Source organism: Notechis scutatus, chromosome 3 (assembly GCF_049901735.1).
Source record: "Notechis scutatus isolate UNSWTSFEM ecotype Mainland chromosome 3, rNotScu1.2, whole genome shotgun sequence".
NCBI classification, from domain to species: domain Eukaryota; kingdom Metazoa; phylum Chordata; class Lepidosauria; order Squamata; family Elapidae; genus Notechis; species Notechis scutatus.
In genome coordinates this window covers 81076588-81102342 of record NC_142011.1, presented here as the reverse complement: position 1 = coordinate 81102342, position 25755 = coordinate 81076588, and the positions used below count along the sequence as shown (strand labels likewise).

General features: G+C 39.3%; 2 protein-coding genes across 4 annotated transcripts in view; one reads left to right on the top strand and one right to left on the bottom strand.

Annotated features, from left to right (window-relative positions):
• LOC148131253 (uncharacterized) overlaps window positions 1-25755 on the top strand; it is a 301801-nt gene that overhangs the window by 202040 nt on the left and 74006 nt on the right. The gene's annotated exons all lie outside the window — the stretch shown is intronic.
• Window positions 573-1580, bottom strand: LOC148131254 (endogenous retrovirus group K member 24 Gag polyprotein-like). Its single transcript, XM_087958985.1, has one exon. It carries the CDS (start codon window positions 1578-1580, stop codon window positions 573-575), a length of 1008 nt encoding a protein of 335 aa, XP_087815111.1.

Below are 25755 nucleotides of genomic sequence, written 5' to 3'. Positions count from 1 at the left end.
GGCAGTGCGAGAAATATCAGAAGAACTCACCGGTAGCCAGTGTTTGCTACGGTGGGCGTGCTGAACTCCTCCCACTCCCTGAACGGCTGGGGCAGTTTCCAAAGGCCAATCGTCCGGCCACTCAGCCGTTCGGATGACACTTACATCAGCTCCAGTATCTAAGAGACCCGAGAAGACTTTGTTATGGATTGTAAATTGTAACACAGGCCTGGCTTGTTCTACTGTCTGATGGACAGCAAATGCCCATGCATCAGCTGTTTTAACAGGTACTGGAATAGCGGTTGCTACTAATTCTCCCTTGCTAAATTTTGTGGGAGTATTTCCAATTACTGCCATGGCTACTGAGGAAAAGTCGTTGGAGTCTCTCAAAAACGGAGAAGCGATGATTCCCCTTGCCATGAGGTCTCGGATGGGATAGATTATGAGGGGTGTCATGGCAGGGGGGATCGTTTTCAGGCATGTGGGGAGAAAGTAAACAGTGCCTGGGATGTCAATTTCCATATCTTCGGAGGCAATTAGGTGGAAAGATATGGAGTCAGCCTTTGGAGTGGGGCTGGCTGATCGCCCCTCCTCTAGTTTCCCTGTGGCTGAGAATTGTTGCTGCGACACTGATTTGCCCAGTGGTACCCTTTCTTGCACCTGGGGCATATCGTCTTAGGCTTGGTGTTGTTTTGTGTATTGTCTCTGGTTCTGCATTGTGCCTTAAAATGGCCAGGTTTCCCACAATTGAAGCAGTTTCCGGCCGGCCTGTTCTGAGAGTTTGCTTGCTGCAAAGCCATAGCCAGATGCTCCATATTGTAGGAGACAGTCCCCACGATTCTGCAAGCCTTTAGATAGTCCGAGAGGGAAACCCCCCCTCGGGCAGATAGAGGCTGCAGAATCCTTTTGCAATCCTCATTAGCATTTTCAACAGCCAGTTTTAACAGAAGCTCTCTACGGGCCTCTTCATTAGAGATTTGCCTATGAATGGCTTTCTGAAGCTCCTCTATGAACTCGGCATAAGGCTGATTTGAGCCTTGAATAATTTTTGAAAAAGATCCTACGATGCCAGAGGTAGGATCATCAACTTTGTCAAGGGCTTTGATTGCTATGATACTGACAAAGGTAAGGGTACGTTGTGGGAGTGTCGCCTGAGCTGCTAAGTCCATAAATCGACCCATACCACAAATTTGATCCGCTCTCGCGACCACACCATGATTGCGGGCAAATTTTTCAGCTTCGGCACGAAAGTCTGACTCCCAAACAACGTACTGTGGTCCTGTCAGTATCATGCGAAAAAGATCCTTCCAATCTTGGGGTAACATGAAAAAGGAGGTGCTGATGGTGTTAATGAAGCCTCTGACATATGGTGCCTGGATGCCGTACATGGCCACGGCTTGTTTTAAATCTCTAATTAATTTCATGGATAAAGGTTCAAGTCTAGGCACCATATTTCTGGCTCCATCCCCTTCATATTCAACGGGACAGAGAGAGAGCTCCTCTAGAGTAAGAGAGCCTTCTCTGCGTCCCTGCACCATGGCTTGTGCGAATGCTCCCATGGGTGTCTGATCCCTCGCTGGATTTGAGTTAGGAGAACTCATGGGTTCAGGAGCAGTGCTGGGGGGAGCTTCTAACGGGAAAGCATCCTTAGTCTTGGTTTCAGTTGTGTAAGGAGGAGGAGGATCTTCCTCAGAGGAGGGGGCCTTGGTCAGCGCTGAGCCATGGATTGTTAAGCATTCCATGACTGTCCTCCACGTGGTCAGAATTTTTGGTGGAGCCCTGGGATTGCTATGAAAATAGTCACCCAAACGTTGCCATGTGGAAACTTTCAAGGACCCTTTATCCGGATAAGCCGGGCATTGCGTGTAAATGTAAGTCAAAAGGGTAATAAGGTCCTTCTTAGTTGGAATCAGGAGCGTTTTGCCCTGATTCCCAAGAATACGAATTGAACTCTTCGTTAATTCTCCTAATTCCTGAAAATGTGCTATCTGCTCTTTGGAGAATTTTCCACCCATACTCACCTGAAGGGAGGATGTCTTCTTTGCTGAAGATTCCTGGGGAGGGATCCGTGACACGGAGACGGCGTCCCTGGGTTGCAACTGGCTCGTCCGGCCGGGTAAGATAGGCAGTTGAAGAGAGACGCACCGTTTCCTTTAGCAGATCACGTCGGGGTCACCAATTGCGGCTTTGCTCCGCATATGGAAGGCTTCTCACTGGGTGGTCGAATGCATCAAGAAAGACACCAACGCAAGTTCTATCTTGGGTGAGCTGCCCCGATCAGAGTTAGGGGAACTCTTTTTATTAAGAACATACAAAAGAGGTGAGCTCCATCCAATCATTATGTTACATGCGTAGGAATGTTAGTGGATGTATGGTATCCTCCAATCACAATGCCATGGTAAATTTAAACTAGCAAACCAACGCCTGCATTTCAGTTAACTGCCCTTGTGACGTGTTAATGGCCTTGTTCCTAGTACCTGCTTTCAGCCTACGTGAGACCTGGCATGTACTGGAACTATTGAGGTTGCTCACGTGAGGCTTGGCACACAATGGAATTGGCCCATTACAGCATTTGGTCATGGTTTATAAACTAGGAGCACTTTCTATTGAAACTAGAATTATTTATGGAATGAGGTGAAGACGGTGGGATTCAAAAATTTGGGCCTACAATTTGACAAATTGGATATGTATCTAACTTTCACTTCACTCACTGGGTTATTAAAGCATTAAATTATGTCATCTCTACAATATACAGTATATAAATGCCAGGTGTAGCAAAGGAATAAAATCTAATCTGAAATTAAAGCTGCTGCTTGCCCACTAAATCTTAGCAGCTAATAGTAGGTTGCAAACACAGGTAGGTCTAAAGCCTGAAAAAAAGCAGTTATGTTGGCAGCCCTATTTGTTGAGCCAAGAAATGCACAGAAGCAGTTATTTTATTTCTAATAAGCAGAAGCATTAACACAAATTATTTTGATTCCTAAAGATGAAATCACATGTTTTAAAAAAAGTGGCAGTTTTTGACCTCACAATGGCCATGGCCATCAGATAATATATTTGTTCACACTCCCCCCAATATAATCTACATTTTGTATTCTACTGTTTTTATGTCCCAAGCTTCTCCAAAACTCATTATAGAACTCTAAAACTCCAAAACTTTTAATCTGACATAACTTTTAAAAAACAATTTAGTTTAGTTTAGTTTAGTTTGGTTTGGTTTGGTTTGGTTTGGTTTGGTTTGGTTTGGTTTGGTTTGGTTTAGTTTAGTTTAGTTTAGTTTAGTTTAGTTTAGTTTAGTTTAGTTTAGTTTAGTTTAGTTTAGTTTAGTGTCTTAGCCACACTGCTTCATTTTCCTTACTACCTTTCACTTCTGATGAACAATATTCAACAGATTTTTCAAAGACCAACTCTCCAAAAGTTCTTTAAAAAGCTTTGTTTTAAAAACTATTGCTGCCTCACTGGGGCAATAATTATTTCCTTAATTTATTTCAATCAACATTTGACAAAATGGGCCTGCTAAAGCAGAATTATGCAGAAGACATGGGACAGTTCGATATGATTAATGAATGGAGTAAGGCTAAAGTAGTTTGCATGAATCAAGAAGCAATTGTGTCAGAAATGTAAAAACCGGGGAAGTCCACTGAATTAGTTTTGTGATGTGGGCAACCATCTGCCAGCATTGGAGTTGGTGCCAATTCCAAAAGAAATTTAGAACTATGCCAAATCAAAAGATCTTCCTTCTGACCTTATGCCTTCCTTATATCACCATTACATGCAAGTAATAAAACTGTTTCAGAATTCAATGAAATAGTGGAGGGTCTGAACATAATAGCATACATTTGGGGAAATTACAATACGTTTCATCAGACTCTGAACTATTATCCTGGGATAGAAGTGTGTACAGTTTATTCCAGGATTATGAAGTGGAATGACAAAAGAAGAATAACAGAAAGAAACAATTGTCTATGGAAGTGGAGAACTTTAGTGCTCGCATGTGCTCCAACTTTAATTTTAAAGCACTCTTCATCATTGGCAGGAGCTGCTGCCTACTGTATTTTAGCAACATTTGGAAAGTCCCAGATTCTTGACTCTTGGTGAAGCCAGAACATACTCATAAAACTGTTGATGCAGACATTGTTTTCAGTGGCCATGAATATGACATGCACGAGAAATAATGAGAAACATCCTTAGTCATTGCAGTTTGTTTCATGATGAAAACAGTCTTTTTAATCTCTTTGCTTAATGGTAGCTCTCTTGAGGTAAGACATAGAGTGTCCTGGGATGTTAAAGCTTTCCCATCTAGATTTGGAATAGCTCCATTACTGATTTGCATTTCTTTTATTTTTATTTATTTATTGATTGATTGATTGTATTTTATTTTGGTGCCTGCCAACTCCTAAATGATTCTAGGCTGCTCACAACATGCACAAAAGAAGATAAAAGTGCAAAAAGGCAAAGAAAAACACAATAGAATAAATAAATAACATAGCAAATCGGGACCTCCAAAAAAACATACAGGAAGTCCTCGACTTACAACTACAATGGAGTCCAAAATTTCTGTTGCAAAATGAAACAGTTGTTAAATGAGTTGTGCCCCATTTTACGACCTTTGTTGCCACATTTGTTAAGTGAATCACCGCAGTTTTTAAGTAACATGGTAGTTTAGTGAATCTGGCTTTCCCATTGATTTTGCTTGTCAGAAAGTCACAAAAGGGGATTACGTAACTCTCAGGACACTACAACTGTCATAAATATGAATCAGTTGCCAAGCATCCGAATTTTGATTATGTGACCATGAGGATGCTGCAGCAGTCGTAAGTGTGAAAAACGGTCATAAGTCATTTTTTTCAGAAAGGTTGTAACTCTAAACGGTCACTAAATGAATCATTGAGGACGATCTGTATTTTATTCTTTGTAGACTTTGATTCAGTGGCAATTAATCCATTTGTCCTTTACTCCTTTTTCTTCAAATATTTCTGAATTTGTGTGGGTCCCTAAGCATTGCAAGATTGTACCCTTCTGTTCATCAATATTCTCTTTTAGGATATCCGATTGCTAAGCCATTAAAAATATTAAAGAAATCTTATGTTTTTATTCACCAATATTAGCTTAGAAAAGAATGATAATAGTAGTCTATACCCTACTTTTAGATTAAGCTATAGTTTCAGCAATACACACATACGCACACACACACATATATGTGTGTGTGTGTGTGTGTGTGTGTGTGTGTGTGTGTGTGTGTGTGTGTATAAACTTGCATAGGTTATTAAATGATTTATCATACTGATATAGCTGCTTCTGAACATAAGTTTACAGTGACACATCTTATCTGAGCTCTAGATTTTGCTTTGTGCATTATGTAGAAATGATTGATGCCATTTTTTTAAAAAAGAGAAACATATTCTATTGTTTCATACACCTTTGTTTTAAAAAGAACGTATATAGAAAATTTTTCAGCGGCGGTATAATTATTTTAACAGCTCCAGTCTCCCTCTGGTGTTAAATGGTATGCTTCTTTCACTTACAAACATACAATCTATGTTTAATTGAGTATTGGAAACATTGGTCCAAATGCTAGAATTTCTTTGTAGAACATCACAGGATGATGTTTTCAAAGACCAAAAAATGTTGTTGTTTTTTTCTCCCAATGTAGCAATGAATGCAGTCAGGAGGGGGAAAAGATGTAACTCGTTCAGAAAATGAATGTATAAGCATTTCTCAAAGTATGACATAGATTAGACATTACAGTTGCACTATTACAGTTACACGAAAAGGAAAAACCCTATTATCTGAATAACATAAGGAGCCTGGAAGCCTGTTGCCATTTGAATTTACAGAGGACTTGATGCAAATATAGACAAATGAGATTGTTAAGCGACCTCTTAACTGGAGGCCATTTGAGTCTGAAGAGTAGTGTGTCATCATTGCCTCTATAAATGCATATGAAATCCTCTCCAGTACAAATTCTCTACATTCTGCTTACAGCCAAAATAGTCCTTTGGCTGTAAGATAAACATATATGCCTTTTGGGTTTGAGGATAGGTGATTATCAGCCCCCATCCCATTGTAGTTAGGCTGGTTTTCCCCCCGTAGTCAAATTTCTTTTCCTTTCTTTGGTATTGTCTATGTTTGCATGTTTGTGAGTGTGTTTAGTTACAATTCCATTAAATCAGTGTGTTGGGTTAGTAGAGTTCCGTTCTACTGTCTCAAATGTATAGAAACAGACACTTTCTGCATTTGGTGTTTAGGTACCAAATACAAATGCTAATCATTTTAATTAGGAGGGGGTTGCATTATTATTTTTTTTAAATGTGGAAATGCAACACTTACAAACAGGGTCAGGCTGAACAGCCTATTAGAGATCTTCAAAGGCTCCCTCTGACAAAGATCAAACTGGCTGATGGGTGAATGCTAGAGGATTTCTGCCATATCCCTGAAGCATGTCATGTGGCTCCAATGCTTCAGTCATTTGGATAGATGTTATCAAACATCTCATTATCCTCAAAACTAGATGTTTTCATGCCCTGGGTTAGTACATCATATGCTTGGGGCTCATTAAACCAATGCAACATCCAAGTTTTTAAGTGGGACTTGAGTGGGAGCTCCGTATGACTGTTTTTTCAAGCCCAGGGGAATGAATGTGCAACTTACGACCTGGAGCATCCTGTCAAACAAATATTGGCTTGGTTAATGTTTCAAAGGTAGATAATGGTAGTAGGAGTCAGCTAGATGTTATATTTTATTTTTAGATCCTAGTGCTGAAAACTGCGTATATTTTTGTCACTGGCAGAACAGGGATTGCACTAAATGAAAGTCACTCACCTAGAAGTAGCCCGCATCCTATGTATAATGGCCAAATAACTCTCCATGTATCTCTTGAATTTCTGATTGTTTCCTACTGCAAAAATTAGTTGTCGGCTCTCTGGCCAATCACAATGACGGGTAAGGAGTAACTATAACTCTTCTTCCAAATTACTTCAAATGTTTTTAGGAGGGATCTTATGAATAAATCAGCAGTCCCCAATCTTTCCAGCTTTGCGGACCAGTGTGGGGGAGAGGGAATGGTTCCGTGCAAATGACTGGCAAGTACATGCATGCAGTTTCATTTGTGTGAGCTGCGGACACGTGCGCCCGCTGCTCGCACAAATGGAGCTGACCACGCAACTTGTCTGCTGCTCACGTAAGTGGAGCTGTGCACACATGCACTTAGCTGCTGCTTCCATGGCCCGGTTCCGAATGGGTCATGGCCCAATAGTGGGCCATGACCCAAGGCAGGGGTCTGCAATCTTAAACACTCAAAGAGTCATTTGGACCTGTTTCCCACACAAAAGAAAACACTGGGAGCCAATAATTTAACACCCAGTGTGACTGATTGGGTGGACGTGGCCAACTCGACATCACTCACTCCCACCCATTCACCTCTTGCTCTAGAATATGGAGCAAGTCTCCATCCCCCGCCATCACCCTTACCTTCTCAGGCCAGGTGAGGAGTGATGGGGAAGGGAGGGGCCAGCCAGTGGTGGGATCAGCCGACAGAGCCGCAGCAGGGAACCTCTGTTATAAATGATTGGCTCTTTCAAACAAAAGTCATGTTGGCTAGAAAAGACTTCTGTCCCATATAGTGAATGAGATCAAGAAACTCTGTTATTTGGATAATATCAACCCACCCCCACCCCCCAAAAAAATACAAACATATGTTGTCTGTTCTACGGCAAGCAGAATAACAGAGTTGGAAGGAACCTTGGAAGTCTTCTAGTCTGATTGAGAGACAGTTTGGTGTAACGGATAAAGCATCAGACTAGAAACTGGGAAACGTAGTCTTCCCTTAAGACAAAAGCCAGCTGAGTGGCTTTGGGCCTGTCACCCCTTCTCAGAAGGAGACAATGGCAAACCACTTTCGAAAATGATTCTGAGGAAACTGAATCTGCACAGGTAATCACCCTGAGCCAAGACTGACTTAAAAGGCCCTAACAATAACATGATTCTGATTAGTAAAACGGGTTAGTGCTATTACTGTATGAAATTATAATGTTGTATGAAACATATGATGTATTTGTAAGCATTTTTCTCTTTTCAAGAGCCACCGAAATATGACATAAGTATTATAGGAAGCTTCCTAACATCTGATCAGACTGTTGGCCCATTACTCGATTGTCTACTTCAGGGGTAGGGAAACTTGGCACTTCTGTCACTTATGGACTTCAACTCCCAGAATTCCTGAGTGAGCCATAAAAGGTTCCCATCCCTGGCCTACTGGTTTTTCAGTTGTGGGGGAAATCAATTTTTGACTTGAATGGGACTGTTTGATATACAAATGTAGGACATATGTCCTACATTTGTACACTAAACAGTCCCATTCAAGTCAAAAATGTCCTACATTTGTATACTAAACAGTCCCATTCAAGTCAAAAATTGATTTCCCCCACAACTGAAAAACTAGTAGGTCAGGGATGGGGAACCTTTTATGGCTCATGCAGGAATTCTGGGAGTTGAAGTCCATAAGTGACAGAAGAGCCAAGTTTCCCTACCCCTGGTCTAGTTGATTGGCAGCAGCTCCCCAGGGCTTCGAGTCTGTCCATCTACTCTCCGGTTCCCCCCCTCCCCCCTTTTTTTTACTGCAATTGCGTGAGAATGAACCTGGAACCTTCTTCATATAATACACGTTCTGCCACTAAGCATAGCTCTTAAACCATCAATGTAAGCCAACGACTTGCTGGCATCCAACATTATAATACAATAATTTTGAGATTTGTCGCTTGTGTTAAACTGGAGAATACTTTTTTACTTGAGTACATTGTATATTTGTGTGTGTGTGTGTGTGCGTGCGTGCACACATGTCCGTGCGTGCGCAGACGGGCACACACATATAATATGATGTTTACTGTATTTCAATGTGTCTCTAGCCTTCAAAGGAGAAAGAGAGAGAGTTATCTTCCAGATGTACAGAGGTGGTATTCAGCAGGTTCTGACCAGTTCTGGACAACTGGTAGCGGAAATTTTGAGTCGTTCAGAGAACCGGCAAATTCCACCTCTGACTGGAGATTTTACAGTATCCTTCCCTTGCCACGCCCACCAAGCCACGCCCACAGAACTGGTAGTAAAAAAAATTGAATCCCACCACTGCAGATGTAATTGTGTCAACCTTAACCCTAATATGTAAATTAAAAGGTTTTTGTTCATTTTTGTTAATAGTGTGAGATTTTACCCTGCAACAGTTTCTCCCCTGCTTCTTATTTTCACAAGGGAAGCTGCTACTTTTTAGAGTTTTCCCTCTTTACAAAAAGGAATAATGTAAATTTTCTTCTATCCCTGCCACAAGTTGAACAGACGAACAAAACAGATTCTTCAGAGACAATTTTACACAGAGTTACATCCATCCAATTCAATTATAAATTAAATTGACTAACGAACCATAGCTCATTATGGGAATCAATTACTCAGAACTGTCTTTGGACCAAAAATGTGGAAAATAAAAAATAATGGTCATACTTCAATATACCAGATTGTCAGTGTTCGAAAGCTCCTTCCCCTCCCCCCCCCCCCAGCTTGGCACAGTCAGCTGCCAAAAAGGAGTGATCATCATTTGTTTTACTACTTGTACAGCTATTCCTGTTAATCTTTAGTCTGATTTTTTTCCTCCTATCCCTCGAACTCAGTCTTCTTTCTTCACCAGGATAATTGGACAGCACTAAAATAATATAATCCTATGGAGCAGCTTCATGCAAATGTTTTATTAAAAGAAGCCACATGTTTGCCTGTGGTAGAGACCAAACAATAATACTGTCGGGGAGCTCTAAAGGCATAGGATTAATAAAATCATTCTGGTGACAGAGGACTACACTGGTATATAGAAACATAAAAGCATGGCAGAAAAAGACCCAGCCTGCCTTTTGAGTTTAGTGTTGTTTTGTTTTCTTTTTAATTAATTAATTTATTATTTTAATTATTGCTGTTGTATTTTATTTATTTTAATTTTTAATTTTTATCTTAGGATGGATATGTGTTAAGCATGTGTAAAACTCAGTTACTGATGATTGACCCTCGATCTCTGCTGGAAGTTGGTTTCAAGCTTCCACTACTCTTTCCATTATACTTTCTAATATTTTCAAATTCCCCCTGGAAATGTTTCAGTGAGCTACTTAATAGTTACAATACAAAGATAAAACGATTGCATTCATGGATAAGTAGTGCAAAATTATACTTTTTAGAACAAGAAATCCACCAACCTTTGTTTTTAGTAATAAATGTATTTAATTATTCAATTTCTATGGCGGCCCATCCCAACCAAATGACTCTAGGTGGCTGACGGTTCTGAAAGGATAAAAGGGTGAAAAAGGAATAGAAACAATACAAAACAAATATAAGCAGCAATCTGAATAACCAATCAGTTAACAATGAAGTCAAGAAATTGGGTCAGTTATACTTTTAGAGCTCCAGGCCTGGGAACATAACCAAGATTTTAAGCCTTCTGTTAGATCTGGGAGACTGGGTACAAGGAACGGAGACGAGGCATCAAATAGTGACTCCAAACTCTTTATTAGTGACTTCAGAACAGAGCGAAAATACTCTGGCAGCAGCAGCTCCTTTTATAGAGCTGGCTGCTGTATCATCAACCAATGATTTGAGTTTGGAGCGTCCAATCACTTTGGAGCGTCCAATCACGGCGGCCCGCTATTAGCCAATCAGATTAGCCCAAAATGACCAATCACGATCCGCTATTCACGGACCAATCAAAAGTGCAGGATTACGATCCTGCCGTGGAAAGAAAACTATTAGAGTTGCAGGCTTACGAGTCTGCTTAGTTCGGAACACCTTCCAAAAGGCCAAGTGAGCTTCTCCAAAGGGAGAAGATTCCACAAAGCAGGGGCTACAGCGGAGAAGGCCTTCTGATCCCTGCCAGTCGACACTGTTTGGCTGATGGGATTTACAGCATGCCCAATCTGTTGGGCCAAATTGGATGGGTATAGACTCTTGAAATCATACAGTCCCTCATTAACTGTATGAACCTAGTTCCAAGTCACAGAGGACTCTAAAGGACCAGCATCTTGAATTGAACCTAAAACATGCCAGTAGCCAACGCAACTCATGTAGTAGTGGTGTTACATGTGTCGTACATCCAGCACCATTTGCTACAGGCAGCCGATGATCACAGTTGGAACCAGAATTTCTATTGCTAAAAAATGCAGCTTTAAAATGAATCATGCCTGATTTACAATCTTTTTTTGCCACAGTTCTTAAGTGAATCATGTGGTCATTAGGCAAATTCAGCTTCACCCCATTGATTTTGGTTGGTGAAAGCTGGCTGGGAAGGTGACATATGGCAATCACATGACCCCAGGACACTGCAGCCATTGCAGAGGTGGTATTCAGCAGGTTCTGACCAGTTCTGGAGAACCGGTAGCGGAAATTTTGAGTAGTTCGGAGAACCAACAAATACCACCTCTGACTGGCCCCAGCCCATCTATTCTCTGCCTCCCAAGTCCCAGCTGATCGGCTGGGTCTTCTTTTGTTGCCCTACACAGGAGAACAGAGCTGGAAAGCAGGTTAGTGGGGTGGGGAAGGAATGGTGATTTTGCAGTAACTTTCCCCCAGGAGTGGGGAGGGAATGGGGATTTTACGGTATCCTTCCCCTGCCATGCCCACCAAGCCATGCCCACCAAGCAACGTCCACAGAACCAGAAGTAAAAAAAAATTGAATCCCACCACTGAGCCATTGTAAATAAATGCTGATTGCCAAGTGCCCAAATTTTGATCATGTGATTAAAAGAACGGATGATGCAATGGTTGTAAGTGTGAGGACCAATTTTTCAGTGCTGTTGCAATATTGAACTGTTACTGAAAATGGTTGTAAATAAATATAACATTTATATTCTGTATCTTTTGAAGTCTTGTATTAAATAACACTGCAGCTTTGTGTGCAGCAAGTGTGTTTCTCTACTTCTATTGAAGAGACATTTCTATTCAGGTTAATATTATTCAGAAAAAAAATCCCAGTCTGATGTTGAGTTGAAATTGTGGATTTGAGATCAGTCACATGAAATCAAACTGGCAAAAGCTAAGGTAGACTATGTTCTGTTAAGGAAATTCCAACATTTTCCTATTTCAGAGGTAAGTGAATTCATTAAGACAACTTGTAAATGCGTTCCCATGTGTGATTTTACTTCTGTAACAAAACTGTGGTAGTGAGAAGGAAATTTTGACATAGTATTTACGAGTTAAATATGCATAACAAAATGTACAGATTTGTTGAATCTAAATGAGAAAATATATCTGTAGTAAGTTTCCAGGACTGATCAAGTGGCTTATATCAAACTTATGGTATATATATGTTAACAGAAGTTACTGTTTATAGTACTTTCTTACTGCAATAGTTTGATTTGCACTTGGAGAGATGGGGAAAGCGTGGATGCCTGTGTGATTCATTCTTTCTCATCTTCAACTCTACCAGGAACATATTATTCTAGACAGCTCTCTTATATTATTTGTTTGTTTGTTTATTCAATTTCTATAGACTCCTCGCCCCCCCAGCCCCATCTTAGCCAAGTGACCTTAGGCAGTTTACAGTTCTAAAACTATAACATAATTAAGCCAAAATGATTAAAACAGTAAACACATCTAAAAAAAGATACTTAACCAACTTACAATAAATCCAAGAAACATTGCAGTAATCCAAATGAGAGGTTATAAGGGCATGGCTGGCAGTGAACAGGGCTTCCCGGTCCAGGAATGGGCGCAATTGGTGAATCACTCAAAGATGTGCCATGGTTCTCCTAGCCATGGTTGCCATCTTCTCTTTGAGCATGAATTATGAGTCTAGAAGACCCCTAGCTTGCACCTCTGGGATAGTGCCACTCAATCCAGAACCAGAGATGGAAGAACCTTGTCTCCAGAGCATCCACATACCTACAACCATACATTCTTCCTAGAGTTGAGTCAGAGTCCAACTCATCCAGATCTGAGATAGGACATCCCCAACATCGTTCGGAGGGGCTGTGGTAGAGATACAAACCTGGGTATCATTTGCATATCGGTGATACCTTAACCCAAACTGACAGATCGCCACACCTAGTGGCCACATGTGATATTAAATAAGAGAGAGGATTGAGCCCTGAAGCCCCCCAAAATCTACTTTCCCTCTTCTCAGACCCCAGAGGAGGTAAATAGACTAGCACAATGCAGTGCCTCAATTAAGTGAGAGATTTATGACATTCTATAATTAATGTATTATAAAACTTTATTATAATAATTAATGTATTATATTCACTGCTATAAGACCTGGTGAAATCTCCTAATTTAGAAGTCAGTTATTTTAGTTTGGTCACTGAACAGCAAAACAAAACCAAAAAGATCCCATTGATTAGAGTAAAACATGTTATAAAATCATATAACAATACAAACAAAAATGTATGCTGAAATTGAAGATAAAAGTAAAACAAACAATGTTTTATAAAGCAGGCTTCTCCTTACAAATCCCAGATTTTCCTAGTTAGCAAATTAATGTGGGATTTGGGTAATTAAATAAGGTTTCCATGTTAAGCCTCTCATTACCAAAAATGAGGATTGGTTTCACAGGAAAACCTATCACATACTTTTTTTAAAAAAATCAATGTGTTTGGCAATCAGAAGGACTATTGAAATATTTTAGTGGTAGTATCTATATTTTAATTTTGTATGCCTTTCCTGATAAATTCTACAGTTGCTTAGGATGAACCTAGGAAAATAAACACTCAATTTCAAATATCCATACTGCACTACTTGCAGTCTCTGGTAGGTCTTTTTTTTAATATAACAAATTTCTGACCCTACAATGGGAAAGACAAAACTTCCCTGACACTAAACCTTCAAAACTTACGGTCAAATTAATTCTAAAACAAAGTAGAATAAATTTTATGGCTGTGTTAACTGAAAAACTTTCGAAGTATCACTTTTCCTTAAGAATAGAGGAACCGTGTTGATTTAGTCTCATTTTTAAAAAATAAATAAATAAATTGCTCTGAAGGGAGAATTATTTCCATATATGGAATAGAAATTTGAAAAATGAGTTCCCAGATCCAGTAATTTAAGAAGCAAAACTGAAAGATAGCTTTAGAGTTAGAGAACAAGTATATTTATTGTAGTAAAATGAATAAATATTATGGATTTTACTCTGCATTCCAATGACTTCATACTTTTTTCTCTCCAACTTCTGATTTTTCTTCCTTTTTCTGTGTCTCATTTTCATTCCACTTTAAAAATCCTCTCCTTTTCCTCACAATTTTTCCATATCTTAAACCTGTACTTTTAACGTATATGTAATAATGACTGTTAATGAGCTGCACACATATTTTTGCATTAGAAATATGTGTTGCAAAATATCCATATTATTAGTTGTTTCTTCCCAGCAAGTTTGGCTCCCCCCTTGCCTTTTTTTTTTTTTTTTTTAACATACCACTCTTCCTGTAGATATGCAAAGAATTCCAGTTTGAGGGTTTGAAAAGACTTGCATTACATTACTGTAGTTCTTGGCAAACTCTTCTGCTATTTTAATTTTAACCAATTAAAAGAGCCATTTTTTTCTTCTTCTTTTTTTTACTTCTGAAGTATATTAAAAGATATCACATTCAAAGACTGGCCATGCACTCAATTAATTACTGGTGTCCAGCGAAAGGTCTACCAGTAGCTATCACCATGACAACCTTTGGGAGACCTCTGCCCACCTGTTGCATGATAGAAACCGCATTAGGCAGTTGGTTCCTGCATTAGGCCTCCTTTTTGGCCTGTGGGGAATTTGTACTAATTAGAATTAGTTGTCCTTCTGTAGTCCAACTCCTGACACAAATTGCATTCTGTAGCTTTTTGTTCCACTCGAGTTCACAGACAAAATAGCCTGTGCCATGTTTGAAATGAAGCAAGCCAATATGAAAGGATTTCGCATAATTGGTTAATATACTTTAACATTTTAACTAATATCCTCCTTCTTGGCTTCTTGCGAAAGAAATATTGTTTTCTTTCTTTCTTTCTTTTAAATTTTCTTTTCTTTTCTTTGGCCAGATAATTATTTATGATCGCATACAGAGGGTAATTTTAATGCTGCTTGTTGAGGTGTCATTAAATCATGGTCAGGCTCAACTGCATTGCAACAAAACAAGTGACCTTTAAAAACGTTAGTTTGAAAATGGGCCCTGTGGTGATGAGAACGGTAAAAGTACAAATTGTGGCGTGGTGAATAAAAGCTCTGGCACACATATCAGGAGAATATCACTTTATTTATTGAAGCCAATAAAGAAGTCTCAAGAAAGTGCAGTGACTAAGCAGTCCGGTTAAGAGGAAAGGTATCTGAAACACATACAAGAAGAAAACCACCAAGGCCCAATACAAACAAAATGCTTGAAAATATCTTAAGTCTTACATGTGAATCCCTAAGCCACTGTTAACAATCCCAAATGGATTTGAGAACTGAAGTTTATCTTGACCACAACTAACCAAGATTTTCCAAGGTCTTTTTATAAAACACTTCAGGCTAAAATTGACATTAAGGTGCACTTGTAATTTTTTTAAAAAATAGGATAATACTTCAATGATCAAACTTAGGCAAAACCATAGCTACAGATAAACAGCAAAAAGCTTGTTTGCAGATATTTAAGCTCTGGAAATAATGGGACCAGCACAGCTACCAGTACATGATGCTGCTGAAGAGAAGAAGACCCATATTGTCAATGAATTCACCATCCATGGGTCTGTTGATGGTCTGCCATGCAAGGCAGTTACTTTTTGCTGTGAAACACCAAAGAGATAGGTTCCTCCCCCCCCAATAAATAAATAAATAAATAAATAAATAAATAATAATACTGCATTTATGGTCAGAAACAGGCATGAGCCATTATCTTTAAATGATGACACCTCTTTTGAAGAAGGTAATTTCAGCTGGGGTTTTTTTTTATGGTTACTGAACTGTGAAGCAGGGATATCACTAAAACCAAACAATTAATAATTATTTCTGTGACTGCTATTGTCTGTTACAGATATATACAGTATTTTAGCAGTTTGAGTTTTGTAGAGTACTGGAAGATGTAGGATAAAATGTTTCAAATAAGTCATCTTATATATAAAATCTGATCTTGTATTACTTGTATTATGGCTCTGTTTTAGACTAACCTAGATACAGTTCTGTGTCTGGAGCTCTTTAGAAAAAAGACAAATGTGGAAATAAAGCAGGGGTGGGATGCTACCAGTTCTGCCCGGCTCAATAGAACCGGTAGCTCTGAAGAGCAGCAGACACCGGACCGGTTCTGTGTTTGCTGCTGTTTGGCCCACCCGCCTCCCACCCACCCGGGTGCTTACCTGTCCTTTATTTCCTGCTTTTTCAACCTCAGCTGCTTTGCGCGGCACAGCTGAGGTTGAAAAAGCAGGAAAAAAGAGGCTTTTCAAATACTGCGCACCTGCATGCAGTGCTTTTCAGCTGTCCGGGTGGCATGCTTTAAGGTCTTTTTACATGCGTGCACAGTCACCGTAGTCACCAAACTGGCAGTAACATTTGTTGAATCCCACCCCTGAAATAAAGATATATAAAGTAATGTATGTTACTGAATGTTTGTCCCTCCTCTCCTTAATTCTCAAAATGAGAATTTGAGGAGACTAAAAATGAATGCTTGGATGGTTTTACAGAGTAAATAAGCATGGAATATTAGGCTACCAATGGTTGCTTTGCATCATAGTTAAATACTATCTTCGGAATCAGAGACAGCTTGCCTGTCAGTACCATTTATTGGAAAAAATATTGAAAGAGGCCATTGTTTTATTGTTTACAATTGTTATCTGTTGGTAATTTTGGAAAAGGTTGCTAGATTAGATAGGCTTTGGGCTTTAGAAAATACTCTGAAGACACACTATCCATTTTAAGATTGTCTCTTGCTTTTAATGCATAGACAAAATAGTTAATAAATATTTCCCCAAACCATATTAATGTGATAAATAAATAAATAAATACTGACATGCATGGGACAAATGAAGATAAGTAAATAAGATAGTGTTGATACATCTTAAAGACAATTTATTGCAGCATTAGCAACTTTTATTAGCATCTATTATCAGATGTCTAAAACAGAATAGGATAGAATAGAACAGAATAGAATAGAATAGAATAGAATAGAATAGAATAGAATAGAATAGAATAGAATAGAATAGAATAGAATAGAAGAGTTGGAAGGGTCCAACTCCCTGCTCAGGCAAGAAACTATACCATTTCACACAAATGATTGTCCAATCTCTTCTTAAAAACTTCCAGTGTTGGAGCATTTACAACTTCTGGGGCAAGTTGTTCTTCTTCTTCTTCCTAGCATATTCCCGCAGGTGCAGGGTCTGCTTTTTGGATCATTGAATGCCACTTTGCACAGTCAGCTGCGTCTCCAGGGTGCAGGCCCGGGCTTGCATATCTTGGTTGATGGTGTCTTGCCATCTCTATTTTGGACGCCTGTGAGGCTGCCAGCCATTGACTTCTATTTGGTAGGCAGTCTCGGCCACGGTGGTAGGTGCTGCTCTCTGAACATGTCCATACCAGTAGAGTTGGCCTTCTCTCATCTTCTCTATAATTGGTGGCACACCAAAATGTTGTCAAATGGTGTCATCTGTAATGTGGTCAAGAAGGGAGATGCCTGATATACAACGGAGCATTCTCATTTCCATGACAGAGATAGCTTTTGATCCCTGTTGTTGCTGCCCAGCATTCAATGCCATACAGTGCAACACGGCGGGTGGTTGTCTTGTAAATCTTAGATTTAAGATGGATTGGCATTTGTCTATCACATTACACACCGGTGAGTTCTCTCCAGTGCATCCAGGCTGTGTTCTGGAGGCAAGTTGTTCCACTGATTAATTGTTCTAACTGTCAGGAAATTAGTCCTAAGTTGCTTCTCTCCTTGATTAGTTTCCATCCATTGCTTCTGCCTAGAATGTTAATCTTCTACATTAAATGTTAACCTAAAAGGTATATGAGAGAGACAGTTTGGTGTAGTAGTTAAAGTAGGAGGCTGGAAAGCAGGAGATCATGACTTCTAATCCTACCTTAAGAACGAAGCCATTTGTCTTCTCTCTCTCCCTCCCTCCCCCTCCAACCCTCTCAAAGTAGGTTATAGCCAATCACTTCTGAAATTTTACCAAAAAAGATACAGAATCTTGTCCACCTAGTCAGCAAGAGTCAGCACTGACAAAAAACTCACACCCAGATATATAAGTGTACTTTCATATAAATCCACACACAGATTCATATACAGTTCCATAGATTTAGAAGTGGGACAGGGTACACACAATATGGATGTATATTTAAATAATAATAATAATAATATATACTTTAAAAAAAGAAGTGGAACAGGCTAGACAATGAAATCAGAGGAAATAATTTTAAAAGGAACATTAAAGATGGTGATAATAATAATGAAGCTTAATATATGGAGATTAAATATTGTAAATATTCATATAGATCTGCTGGTAGAAAACATTTAAGCTATATAATCTTGGTACTGTCTTGAATGATTTGATGGGTAATAATATTTAATCACGCTGCTTTTATTTCAGAAACTGCTGCATGTTTCACTTTAGTTGATCAAAGTACATATTTTCTCACTTCCATGTTCTGAAAGTTGAGTTGCCAAGTCTACGCAAAGGTTTGAACTACAACATTAATTCTAGGTGAACAGGCAATCAAGATATTTACACTGATGTACTTAGGTGGTACTTATACCAGTTCTAGCTGAGGATTAAATTTTCACTTTGTTCCTTCCTATGCAAGAACTACTTGAAAAGCAATAAGGTATAGAATTCAAAATGAGGCCACAAAAATACAAGACATAAAACAGATGAAATCCATAACACTGAAGTGTGTTCCAAGGGCATATTTCAATACATGAAGTGGTTTCGTGCAAGTCAACTCATCTTTCATTGGTAGCTTGCCCTCAATACTCATAGCATTAAGTAAAAGTATGATTCATAGCATTCAAGACCTTATGAAGCATATGAAGTTGTTGTCTCATTATAAACTTGGCATCAAAACTTGTTAATAGTTTCAAAACACGATCGTCACTCAAAGATATAAAATGTTTTAGCATGCTGGCAATTTGCTGGAACTATACAGCTGAAATCCTAAACCTTTTTCTGACAGAAAGATCTTACAGCTTACCTCTTAAATTAATATATTTAAATTTAATTTATAAAACTGCATACTGTACATAGCTAGTTCCATCATACCCCAGTGAAACATGGCTGAAGCTACATGTTTATAGACCTAAAATGGTGATGGCATCTTAAAAAAACATTCAAAAGAAATTATGAAATAGTAAGTTGGAACTATCAATGCGCAGTCTGCCCTACAATCCTGTAAATATTGTCGCCACTTTTTCGTATACTAAACGAGGAGTCATATTTCTTATATTTCAGTTTAGGATTCTTCAGATTTGTTTGATTCATTAATAATTTATTCTAATGAGATGATACCATGTGAACTTTTGTTACCATTCAGTATTATTTAACTTTCTTTATGGGATTCTTAATACTTGGAGTGGGTAAGGTTTTAGAAGCTAATACAGTTTGGTAACTTGATTCAAAAAAGCCTGAAAGTCTGCGCAAAGGAGCATGAAAATCATTTGTCAAAATTGTATGAATTTGTAATTCATAATTGGCATGAGGCAATTTGAAGAAATAGTTTTCTGCTGCTGACACTGCTGTCAAAATAAATGTGGGGAAGATAATTATAGTAATTAACAAAATAGATAATTGCACTTTGTCATGGGATAAGGTATATTTTTGATTTCTGATTAGGAGCAGATCAATAGTAAATGAAATGCTTTGCTATTCATATCTGATTAATATATCCTTGTACAGAAATGAGTATCAGTTTTTCTAAGACAGTAGAAGCTACAAGCAACCATTTTATTGACAGCTAGTCTCTGCAAAATTAACCCTTATAACATGTATAGTCAATTGTGCTGGGGAAAAAAAATCCCCTTAAATTCTTTTTTATCATTTCTCACATAATTGTGATTTATATTAACTCTGTTCCTTTATAGGGATTTGGGGGATTTTTTTGTTTTGTTTTTAGATCAGTTATAGCATTTCAGATTCTTCCCCAAAACATACATTTGTTTGTTCCCTTATTATTTTTTATGCCATTCTGATCAACATCTGTTTTGAACGATACTTCATGGTATGCTCATCTTTTCCTCCTTATCACAATTTGCTTTCTTCTTTGTCCAAAATTGTCCAAGGAGTAATTATAATAGCCTAAAGGCCATGAACAGATCATAATTTGAAAACGAAAATTTCTAAGTAGTAATGTTAGTTTGTTACAAGAAGAAGAAAAAACATCCACAGATTTTTAAATATTGGTGGAAATTGGAAGCTGTAGATAAGTGTGACTCTGTACATTCAAGCATCTTCATCTAAATGCAATCGAATACTAATTCTAACCCTTGACACCTGGCTCTCAGTTATGACATTACAGTGGCCCTCAGTCGCATAATCACAATTTGCAAACTTATTGGGCAGCAAAGCCAGCAGAAGGTTGCAAATGGTGACCGCATGATGTCCTTACTTAATGACTTATGGTGATTCACTTAATAACAGCAACTGAAGTGCCAAAATTTCCATCAGCAAATTGTATGATCACAGGACACTGAGCTTCATGACCACATCACAGTGACAGAAATGTTGTCCCAATTATATTTTAAGTGAGGACTACCTGTACTAGAGTATTTGATTGCTTCACTGGCAGGAACTAGGGTGTTTCCTAGGTTCCAACCACTCCATGATCCTATGAAAATAAACTGAGAAAAAATGTCAAGACGGCCAAATCTCTTTATAGTCTTGGAGATTATATAAAGCCGCAATAGTTGAGGCTCAGCTAAAATGCATTCCATAATTAAATCCAGAAAAAAAGCCAGCAAGGCTGTTTAGTACTTTCTAGGAAGTTGCAAAAGGCTTTCTTTAGGAAATCGAAGCCCTGACATAATAAGGAGAACAGAGCAAAAACTCTGGCACAAAAAATGTAAAAGAATAATAAAGAATTCATAAGAAGAACTTGAGGAAGCATGGCAGAAAAAAGGAAACAAATTATTTAACTATATTAAAAACCAAAAATCAATGTTTAGATCATTATATGATAAAGGATGCTCAAAAAGAAGGTGGAAACTGCAGGCAATCTGATTTGAGTTATTTGAATCTGTGTTTACTATTAGAAAACATAAAACTGATACTAACCTTGCATAAAGTTTCTCAGGCTCAGACCTAGAACAAAAAAACCCAACTGAGGTGACAAGAGAAGATATTCTAGGATGACTTAGGTTATCACAGAGTCCTCATTGCATCCACATAAAGAACTAAAATGTAAAGTTGCTGATTTCCTAACAAAAATAGGTAACTTTTCATTCAAGTTTGTCTCAGTGCCAGATTATTTGAAGGTAGCCAATGTAACAACAATTTTTATAAGCTCGGCAGCTTAATCTCTATTCTAGACAAACTGGTATTACAGGTAATCAAAGGGGGGAGAAAGCTATGCAAATCGATGTATAAGCCTTGAAGGGAAATCAACATGCATTCCACAAAGCTAAATTCTGCTTCATCAACCTTTTAGAATTTTTATGGTAAACTGTCAGATGGACGGTTCCTAGTGATGCCACATATTTGTACTTTCAAAAAAACTTTTATAAAATTCCTCATCAAAAGTTTTTGGTTAAACTTAGTGCCAAGAATAAGAGGATCTAAGCTTTTCTGGATTCATAGAACTTAAAACTTAGAACAACTGTATTGTCACTTTAAATGTACACTAATTGGCCTACATGAAAATGAAATTTTGTTGCATACAACTCTCAAAGGGTCACCACCTCCAATATATGCTACATAAACATGACAAAAATATGCATATATCCACATACGGTATACCCACATATGTTATATGACACAGAGAAATAACACAGTCTAGTTCAGATGTATACATGGACATGGTGACAAAAACGAATCTTGTGAGTTTACCAGACGGATAGCATAGTGAACAAAGCTGTTATAGAATCTGGTAGTTTTGCTAGAAATACTTTGAAACCTCCTCCCAGAGGGGAGCAACAGAAACAGACCGTGAAATGGATGTGTGGGGTCTCTAACAATGCTTTGAGCTCTAAGCACATAATGCTTATAAGCGATATCCTGAATAATGGAAGTGAGCTTCCTCCAATCTTCTCAGCTGTCCTTAGCACTCTCTGTATGGATCTTCTATCTGAGTCACAGAAAGCAAAGACTATGAATGAATGGGCACTTTCTTAATTGAAGAAAGTAAAAAGAAAAGTCCATGAAAAATCTGTGTTGGGACCAATTTGTTCATGAACAGTTTTGACCTGGCTTGAGCAGTGAGCAGGCCAAGATAATGGATGATGCTAAGTTATTCAATACACCTTGCGGTAAGAAATCCTAACTTCATACTCACAGAGAGAATTAGTAAGATGTTAAGTCAGAATGCAGCAGCTGTGAAAAGAAAGGATTTGATACTAAGGATCATCAGGGAAGAGCCTGAAAATAAGAATGCAAATATTTGTGATAGTTTTATACAAATATGTGGTACATCCATATATCATCCTATACAGTTTGGTTCCCGTACTTGAACAAGGATGTTACTTGAAGGGTAGAAGAGAGCAAAGTAACCAACATTATTACTGTATTTTCTGTACGAGAAAGGCTAGGAAGTTTGGTTTTTTTAACTTGTAAAAACAAAGTATCAGGAAGGGCATGCCTGAGATATAAATCATCATGCCTGACTTGTATAAAGATGAACATGGAGAAGTTTTTCTCCACCTTGAAATACTCAACATTCATTGGGCCAATAAAACGGTTTGGAAAAACATTTAAAGCAAACCCAGCAAGCAGTTCCTTCCATGCACATAATTATGCTGTCAAATTCATTGCCATATGTGAAGACCCCTAACTTGGATGGCTTTAAAAGAAGATTGGATAAATCATAGGGTATTGGAAGTGGAGTTGCATTGTTATTGCCAGGTTGGAATAGCATGTTAGGCTAATTGTAAGGAAATAGGTACTGTATCAATCTGGTTTATGAGAACCTGAGAGGTATCTGGTTGGCCAGTGTGAGTAATTAATTCTGGGTTTGGTGGGCCTTAACCTAATCCAGTGAGTCTTTTATTGTGTACCACACTGTTATTAAGCAAATGGGCAACAATCACTGTCAGTAAAAGTTGCTGGGCATTGATATCAAGAGGTAAAGTTGAAACTGGACCTTATAATCTTATCCTTTGTCCCATTATCAGGATTTTGTTTTTAAAAAGTATAACTGCTTCTTCTTTTATATTTAAAATAAAATTTGTTTTAAAATTATTCTATGACCAAAACACAAAATAACTCTGCTAAACCAGGGCTGGATGTGTCACATGCTGGCCACGCTCATGCCCAGTTTAGCAAAGGGGGGAAAGTCCCAATACGTCACATGATGCTGCCATGATGACATGAGTTTGACACCCCTGTGTCAAAACCCTGTTGTTTTAGCACAATGTTCAAGGCTATACAGTATTCTACAATATACCTGTGTTGTAGAACAATTTTTCGTAATTCTGCGTTGGAAGCTGTGTACACTGGACCTTCATAAGTATCATTTTCTTTGGGAATGAAGCTTAACAGAAGCATTAAAAAGTTTATTTAGTGGCCTCAAAGTATCCTAAATTGGCTTTCAGTAGTTTACCTGTAATTCTTGCTCATTTTTTCATTGACCTAGATGCTGATGTGACTGATATTATTAGAGACTTCCATGCAATGATAGACTGAATTCTCTTGCTATTTTGCCAATTAAGTGTCCCAATACAGGTTCAACACAGAAACCAAAATTTAAAATTAATATGTGGTCTGTTGCTTAAACTGTATCGGCCAAGCAGGTACATAGTAGGAATAAACAATAACATTTTATTGTTTTATATATATAGTGGTTAATTAAATCATGCGTGCTAAATGACCAGAGGATAAAATGCAGTATGCAGTTAGAGATGCAGAAGAGAGAGAGGGAAGAGATATATTTTATTTATAACCTGTCATTCTTTCAGAAGTTCAAGATGGCATATATAGCACTCCAGTGGTGGGATTCAAAAATGTTTACCTCCGGTTCTGTGGATACGGCTCGGTGGGCGTGGCTTGGTGGGCATGACAGGGGAAGGATACTGTAAAATCTCCATTCCCATCCCACTCCAGGGGAAGGTTACTGCAAAATCCCGATTCCGTCCCCACTCCTAGGGGAAAGTTACTGCAAAATCCCATTCCCTCCCCACCCCACTTGTTCCGGACTAGCAGGCTTGAAAGCCTGCATTCGGATTGGTCCGCTAACAGCGGGTCGTGATTGGTCGCTCCAGACTGATCCGATTGGCTAGTTAACGGGCTGCCGCGATTGGGCAAACCAAGCGCGGCAAGCTCAAATCGATGTCATTGGACGCTTAGCCGCAGCCAGCTTTATAAAAGGGGCTGCTGCGGCTAGGATATTTCGCTCAGATCGGAAGTCACTAATAAAGAGCTGTTGTTGCTATCTGAGTCTCGTCTCCGTTCTTGGACCCATCCTTCCAGACTTAACACTGGCGATGAGGATGGGATGCGGAGACAGCAGAGCTGACTGAGCACTCGCAGAAGATTGACAGAGCACGGGGCTGACAGCGCGCAGACGTCGGCAGAATGGCCAGCAGCGCTATACCACCCGCCCCGTTCGATCCAGCCAGCGAGGACTGGGATTCATATATGGACAGGTTTCAAATGTTCCTAGAGTCCAACAATCTGAAGGATGCCACTCCCAGCAAAAAAACGAGCAGTTTTCCTGACGTATTGCGGACCCACCGTCTTTAAGATGGCCAAAGCACTTGCAAAACCGGCTGAAGTCAAATCAATGGACTGGGATACCCTTGCTTCCATCCTTCGCAACCATTACGCCCCAGCAGTACCGACTCTCATCCGCAGACACGAATTTTACCAAATGGATCAACGCGAAGGTGAGAGCATCGGGGATTTTGTGGCTGACCTAAGGAACTTAGGCGGATTGTGTGGCTTCGCTAATCTAGAAGAAGCCATGCAGGATTGAGTCGTCCTTGGCCTAAGAGATCCAACGGTCCAAAGCAAGATCATGGCCAAGGGAGACATCTCCCTCGCGGATTCCATAGCCAACGCCACTGCAGCTGAAGCCACCCGTAAATCAGCAGCACGAATGCGCCGGGCAAATGGGGCCAGCCACCAACCCACCAATGATACAGCAACGCCATCAGAGAAATACACGTCAGCCACCCATCATGAAGACATCGAATCCTCATCGGATAGTGAAGAGGAAGAAGTCCACAGACTCCGGTCAGAACGCGAGCAACGAGACCGGCGGGGTCGTAAATCGAACTTCCAATGCGCCGGGTGCGGTGGGAACCACCCACAATCCGAGTGCAGATTCCTAGACGCCATCTGTCGTTTTTGTGAAAAACGAGGGCATATTGCTAGAGTATGCCGGAACAAAAGAGGTTCCAGCCCCAGACGGAAAGAAAACAGTCCCAGAAAAACCGATGGCACCCCCACCACAAATCGGGACCGCCCAAACAACCAGTGGAACCAGTACAACAGGCCCCGGAAGTTTACTGGCGCACCCAGACGGGAAGAAGCACATCAGACTATCACCATTGGCCACGCTTCATCCTTGGACACCAAAAAAATCCGTGTAGAGGTCACCATTGAAAATCAACCGTGCATCATGGAAGTGGACTCCGGGTCTTCCCTATCCATGGTCTCCTGGAAAACCCTAAA